Below are 7,501 nucleotides of genomic sequence, written 5' to 3' on the forward strand. Positions count from 1 at the left end.
TTGTTATTCATGATAGATAAGCAAGATATCCCTCAAGAGAAGCTAACCTCGTGCATAAGAGGAGAGGACAAAGAATACAACAAGAGTGTACTGCTTATATGCTCAATTATAGCAAGCGAATTATTGAATATTCCAATAATTGCGTGTCGAAAGATTATATATTCAGGGTCGTTTGTCTCTTACATTAACCCCTCTTAAAGAAAAAGCAGTAAAAATCAAAATATATAATTCTGGAATAAATAATATTCATCAACACTTTAATTTTGTAAAAGAGAAAAAAAGCATAAGCCGTAGAGGCAAGCCTTGTAAAGGAATGAAAATAAAAGCATTCTGGATATATAAACAAACCACAAAAGATCGATCGCATTCGCCTCTTGATGTATACACATGGTCAAATCCAAGGAACATGTCGTGCCCGATCGTACCAAACCAAGTCACGGTACACGCGTGGACCGCGCACAGATTAGCCAAACTCTGAAAGCAACACGCACGGCAAACGGGCAAAGCCGGTGACCGGGGGACGCGCGATCGATCGATCGAGCCGGCGCGCGCACGAAGCAAACCGCACCGCATCCGCATCGTCGTCAGCAAGAGCAAACCTGTCGCGTCCCCATTCCAAGCCCGCCACTTTGTCCTCTTCCTCTGGCGCTCGGCTCGCCGGGGAGCAGAGCAGCAGCAGCGAACCCCTCTCTCGCCGCAGATCCCAACGCCGCACACACACGCACACGCACCCGCACGCGCACGCATTTCCAGCTCGCGACGACGCCCATCTCGACGCGACGCGATCCCCGCCAAGTCAAACCCCACCCGTTATACTCTCCACTGCGATCTCAGAGGCAGAGGCAGAGCCCACGCCGCGCAGATCCACCTCTCTCCGCCCTGGATTCCGCGGAGCAGGAGGCGGTCAAGCCGTCGCCGCCGCCGCCGGGCCGCATCCGCTACCGCACGCCCTCCTCCCCGGACCTCCTCCTCGCCCCGCCCTCCGACGCCGACGCCAAGAACATGCGCCGCTACTCCGCGCTGCCCGGCGGCGGCGCCCGCCCCGACACGCTCGCCGACCGCCTCCACCGCTACCGCGGCGTCCTCCTCGTCATCCTCGCCCCGCTCGCCCTCGTCTCCCTCGTCCTCCTCCTCATGCCGCGCTCCCCCGCCTCCTCCTCCGCCGCCGCCGGCAGGAGGTGGGGCCCCCTCGACGCCAACAAGTACGCCGTCATTTTCGACGCCGGGAGCTCCGGGAGCCGCGTCCACGTCTTCCGCTTCGACGCCAACCTCGATCTGCTCCACATTGGCGACCAGATCGAGCTCTTCGTCCAGGTGATCCATCCACCCAATTGGATCTGGATCTGCTAGGGATCCTTTCATCTCTCAATCCATTTTTACTTAATTTCCCCCCACTTCCCCTTTTGCAGAAAAAGCCGGGGCTTAGCGAGTACGCCAATAACCCGCAGGAGGCTGCCAAATCGCTCGTCTCTCTCCTTGAGGATGCCAAACGAGTGGTTCCCGTGGAATTGCGCGGCCAGACTCCTGTTAGAGTTGGGGTGAGTTCTTGTACGATACCAGTAGAGCTTCCTATTGCTGCTTGGTCATCTTCTAATAATAAGCTTTATAATTCACACACAGGCCACCGCCGGGCTAAGAGCGTTGGGAGCAGAAAAATCAGAGGAGATTTTGCAAGCGGTAAATTTTGCTTTTATTCACCTTTGATTAATTGTTGTTTGATCGATCACTGAATTTATATTGGTTGTCCCTAATATTGAATACACTCACAATTTTTGCAGGTCAGGGATCTTCTTCGCGAAAAGAGTTCGTTCAAGACCCAACCGGATTGGGTTACAGTTCTTGATGGACCTCAGGAAGGCGCATATGAATGGGTACAAAACTGGCCTGATTTATTCATATGGTTCAGAACATTACTTTGTGCTCCTGATTATTAGAAATGCCTCACATTTGTCAGATTGACAATATAAGTTCTTTTTGTTTAGAAAAAACTATTTTGTTCAGCAACAAATCTGCCAATTCTCTTAGAGCTGACATCTGCCAGCTTCAAAGATATAAGTTTTAAAGGACATGATAAAAAAAGAGAAATTTTCGCTTTCATGAGTGAATTAGGCAAAATAACTATTTTCATTTTTGAAAAACAAAATTTGGGCACCAGAAACAAATGACGAAACAAAATCCAAATGACGAAAGCTAAACATTGAAAGTAAGGGCACCAGAAACAACATTTTCCCTGAAAATAGATGCAGATCATCTGAATCCATGTGGTGCACTGTTCTGACAGTTAATTCACCTTTTGAGTGTTTAGGATCTGTTCACAACTAGTGATTCTATGTCTAGCTTTTAGTCCATTAACTGATAACAAGTGTTGCTCTTCTCTATCCTTATAGGTTACCATCAATTATCTGCTGGGGAAATTGGGAAAGACTTACGCAGACACAGTTGGAGTGGTTGATCTTGGAGGTGGATCTGTGCAGATGGCATATGCAATTGCAGAGAAGGATGCAGTGAAGGCTCCTAAACCATCAGAGGGTGAAGATTCATATGTGAAGAAACTGTTTCTTAAAGGAACAACATATTATCTTTATGTTCACAGGTTAGTATGAAATACCGTTGAGCTTTTGGCTGCTGCTACATTGTCAAGAAAAAAGTTATTCAGTTGTGATACGGTAACAATCTTCAAAATCCATTTAAGCATCTGATGGCATATTGTCATGCCTATTTCTGATGTCTGCCTATGCCAATTCATAGGTTATATTCTTTGCAAAGCAGACAGCTGTTGTAATCCTCTAAGATACTATCTCGTATTGATAAAAATGCAAGAATAGCGTATTAATGCAAATTTGAGAAACTTAAGTCCAGACCAAACGTAAGGGTACTTTTATGTGTAAAGATTCTACCTAAATATCACGTGGTATTCTATGTAATGTTCTACAGCAAACACTTAATCTGACATAGCCACAAACTTAATACTCCTTACTTTTTTATTATCTGCTGTATAAGATGACATCACATGACCTGTTTTTAGTCTGGAGTCTTTGAACCACATATATAACTGTACACATTTCTTCACAGCTATTTGCATTATGGGTTGCTGGCTGCTAGAGCAGAGATCTTAAAAGCCGGCAATGGCAAAGGTTACAGCTACTGTACATTGGAGGGGCATCAAGGTACTAGTAACATACTTCTACCATATTCTTCTGCTATCATTTAACTCCCTGCCAAGTAGCTTATGTTTGTTCCTAAAATTTCAATTGTTGTTACCCTTATGCATATTTTGGTCAAGGGAGGAATGTAATGCGTAGGCTGCATTCGGAGGTGGAGGTTGGGAACTTCACCTCGCCACACGCAAAACAAAGCGACCCATTAGCGCATGATTAATTAAGCATGAGCTAAAATAAACTTGAAAAAAATGGATTGATATAATTTTGTAAAACAACTTACATATAGAATTTTTTTTGCAAAAAAAAAAAACACCGTTTAGCAGTTTGGCAAACGTGTGCGTGGAAAACGAGAAATAGAAGTTGGGAAGAGGTGGTAAGGAACACACCCTTATAGTGGATCGTAACCTGGTTTAAATGAGGTTACCCTCAAATTCTCTATGAAACAAATACCTTACTGGTTTCCTTGATATTCTTTCCAACCATCAGTCTGCAGTTAGAATTATTTATAGTGATGTGTATAAATCTAAATCCTCATCAACACAAATGACCAATCTGTGACAATAGTTGGAGATGCAATTTTATCTTTTCTATGTTGGTAAGATAGTTTTGTTCTAATTGCATTGTGATTGTAGGGCAATACAAATATGGCAATGGCAAATTTGAAGCGTCGGCTTCACCATCTGGTGCTAGTTATTCAAAATGCAGGGATGATGTAGTGAAAGCTCTTAAAGTTGACCAAGCATGCACTCACATGAAATGTTCTTTTGGTGGCATTTGGAATGGTGGTGGTGGCGCTGGACAGAAGAATTTGTTTGTGGCATCATTTTTCTTCGACAGGGCAGCTGAGGTAAGGTTGTTGAACTACTGAAGATGTTTGCTTTTGTTGCCATGATGATACACCAGTAAACAATTTTCTGGTCTCTGCTCAGGCTGGATTTGTGAATCCCAAGGCACCTGTGGCTAAGGTTAAACCTTCAGATTTTGAAAAGGCTGCCAAGCGTGCATGTAAGTTAAACTTGAAGGACGCCGAAGCTGCCTACCCTGGTGTCCAAAAGGATAACATTCCATATATCTGCATGGATCTCGTTTACCAGTACACCTTACTTGTGGATGGATTTGGTATGTCTCGTTAAAACTAAATATAATCAAGACCGCATTACAGATTTTGCACAAATTTATCACTAATTTGTTTTGCTCTTGCACTCTCGCAGGTGTTGGTTCTCACCAAGAGATGACCTTGGTAAAGAAAGTCCCTTACAGCAACGCGTTTGTGGAAGCAGCATGGCCACTGGGAAGTGCCATTGAGGTTGCATCTTGATAGACAGACAGCAGAAAGTTCAGCAAGGGAGCTACGATCAGAGGGCGTCATCGCCGTAAAGTTTTGGATCTGGAGGGTGTTCGCTTGCTCGGCGCTGCGCACGCCCCAAGTGACCATTTTGTTACTGAAATCGATTGATTTAACCTGCTTCTATACAGTAGCCTGATAATGAGTGATACACAAGGACCCGCCAGCTTGCATAGTTGCATACTTGCATGCAAGGGGTATATACATTTTTTTTTTGTACCATTGAAAGTAAGACGAGCCTGTCATTCTTTTCTTGATCTATACTACTCCAGTTCTGTACCTCTGTTAGGGGCAGTACAGTAGAGAAGAAGATTGACCATGTGTCCATGTGGTGATCCCACATGCCAGCATGACTCAGCTGATATGTGGGTCCCACACTTTGTCTCTGCTGCCATGTCAGCTCCTTTTGTTGTTCTCCGGATTAAATTGTCGTGTAAGCGTCACGTCAATTCCACGTAGGATGAAGCAGCCTAGTCAAAAGAGCTATGTATGAACCTTATTTGTATAGGTTTTGTAAGTTGAGGGATTGTATTTTTGGTTAAGGACGAAAATCTGGCGACAAATTGAGACTTTGAGGGAATAAGTTCATCCAAGGTCCCTTAACTTGTCAACAAATCCAATTTTCATCCCTTAACCACAAAACCAGATACAACGGGTCCCTCAACTATCAAAACCGGTGCAATATAGGTCCCATGGCGGTTTGGATGGTGGTTTTGGCTTACGTGGCACCTACGTGTCTAAATTGACCTGGTCTTCATCTGACGTGGCATAGATGTGGCATTGACGTGGCAATTTGATTTGGAAATTAATAAAAAGAGTAACCCCACATGTCAGCTACACCAAAAGAATTAATTAAAAATGGTGTGGTCCACATGGGCCCCACTTGTCATTCACTCTCCTCATCTTCTTCCTCCTCTCTCCCTATCTCCCCTCTCCTCTCTCCAGGAGCTGGCGGTTCGGTGATGCGGCAGGCCGGCGGCAGCGGAGCCAGGGATGACCTCGGAGACGAGGACGCCGGGGAGCTGCGCCTGGACGGGGACGCCGACGGCGAGCGCCTGGGTGTAGATGATGAGGAAGGCGAAGAGGAGGTTGGCTGCGACGCCGGCGGAGACGACGAGGAGCCGGTCGGGGACGGGGCGGTTGCGCAGGAGGTCCGGGTCGTCGGGCGAGAAGCCGGAGTCCGGTTCGTCGTCGGGGAAAGCTGACGGAGAACTTGGAGACGTGGATGCCGCAGGAGGTGGCGGAGGCGACCGACTCGACGCTGGCGAGGAGGTCAGACGGGGGGTCGCCGCGGCATCGTTGGCCGCCGAACCTCCCTTGACGCCGCATCGCCGAAAGGGAAAAAGAAGAGATAAACAAAAACACCATATTTTAATCTGATCTGATATGATCAAATGCACCTCAAGCTCGATCCCATTAGCAGCAATGGCGATATCGTTGATTTTCACGACCTGCTCGCTGAGGAATGGAGGTCCAGTTGCTGGTGCCATGGGTGGAGGTGTACGCTAGCAGCTTGGCGCGCGTCCTCCTCCGCCTTCCATGGCCCCTTCTTCACGTTTGCCTTGTCGCAGCACGGCGGCCGCCCCATCTCTCCTTCTCCCCCTCTCAGCTCCTACCACGGTGAGCTCAACAACAACAACACCAACTCTGAGTCCAGTAACAACAATCACCGCCGGCGTCCCCGTCCAGGCGCAGCTCCCCGGCGTCCTCGTCTCCGAGGTCATCTCTGGCTCCGCTGCCGCCGGCCGGCCGCGTCGCCGAACCGCCAGCTCCTGGAGAGAGGAGAGGGGAGATGGGGAGAGAGAGGAGGAAGAAGATTAGGGGAGTGAATGACAAGTGGAGCCCACGTGGGCTCCACCATTTTTAATTAATTCTTTTGGTGTAGCTGACATGTGGGGTCACTCTTTTTATTAATTTCCAAATCAAATTGCCACGTCAGATGAAGACCGGGTCAATTTAGCCACGTAGACGCCACGTAAACCAAAACCGCCTTCCAAACCACCATGGGACTTATATTGCACCGGTTTTGATAATTGAGGGATCCGTTGTATCTGGTTTTGTGGTTGCAGGATGAAAATCGAATTCGTTGACAAGTTAAGAGACCTTGGATGCACTTATTCCCACTTTGAGCGCAAGTTGTTATGGTGTATCGGCCCATCAAGGCCCAAGCTAGTGTCGTATGGGCTTGAGATACACCTGGGCCATCAAACAGTCTGAACGGGAGTGAGACCCAAGTGTTTACGGCCCAATGGGCTGTATATCTGACTGAGTGAAGTATGCCCTTGTCAGTTGTCACTGCAGCTATGCTAATTAGTGGTTTGGCTTTATCAACAATTTATCATTGGAAGGTCCTTTTCCACAAAAAAGAAAGCACGTTTTTACGTAGACATAGACACGCGCACACACGGGTGAAAGAAACATCAATCGAATAATAGGCAGTAGCTAAGCTAGCTAGCTGGGTACGTACGAAAGGAATACGTAGATCTTTAGTACTCACCGTATTGGACTCGGAAGAGTGGCGTATCTTACGGTTTTTAACCGTCTCTTCCACAACCAGCCTACACGTGTCCCGTCGGCAGTAACTAGTGTGATCTGCTCCTCGCCAATGTCGACACCTGTTAGATCCCAAATCAAGAAACTCACCAAATTAATCTTCATCTCTCTCTCTTTTTTTTACCAGCTGTGATCAACACGATTTATTACATCGATCACGTTGGTAATTACCGGAGCCAACCATTCAAAACCATGTGTCTGGCTGGCCATCTTTTTCTTAGGAAGCCAGGTTGTACTACACTACTGCTAGCTGCTGATGCTTAACTGACCTTGCTTCCTGCTAGCTTAGTGCTTAGCCTTAGTATCTCAAGATGGATGCACTTACAGAACTTCCCTATCTAACTTGGACCCTCTAGTTAGGTTCAAAAGATAGTTATCTTTAAAAGAAAAGTTAGGTTCAGAACATGCGTTCGTTATCAGCTGTTAATTCGTAGAAAAGTTC

General features: G+C 46.8%; 1 protein-coding gene across 1 annotated transcript; it reads left to right on the forward strand.

The window, feature by feature from the left end:
* Nucleotides 1-626: 626 nt before the first annotated feature.
* On the forward strand, nt 627-4,810 carry LOC4344315 (probable apyrase 2). Its single transcript, NM_001422293.1, has 9 exons — nt 627-1,314; nt 1,410-1,538; nt 1,621-1,677; nt 1,779-1,871; nt 2,388-2,593; nt 3,073-3,167; nt 3,794-4,008; nt 4,091-4,280; nt 4,373-4,810. Exons 1-9 carry the CDS (start codon nt 1,003-1,005, stop codon nt 4,477-4,479), a joined length of 1,404 nt encoding a protein of 467 aa, NP_001409222.1. The 5' UTR covers nt 627-1,002; the 3' UTR covers nt 4,480-4,810.
* Nucleotides 4,811-7,501: the final 2,691 nt, after the last annotated feature.

Source organism: Oryza sativa, chromosome 7, assembly GCF_034140825.1.
Source record: "Oryza sativa Japonica Group chromosome 7, ASM3414082v1".
NCBI lineage: Eukaryota > Viridiplantae > Streptophyta > Magnoliopsida > Poales > Poaceae > Oryza > Oryza sativa.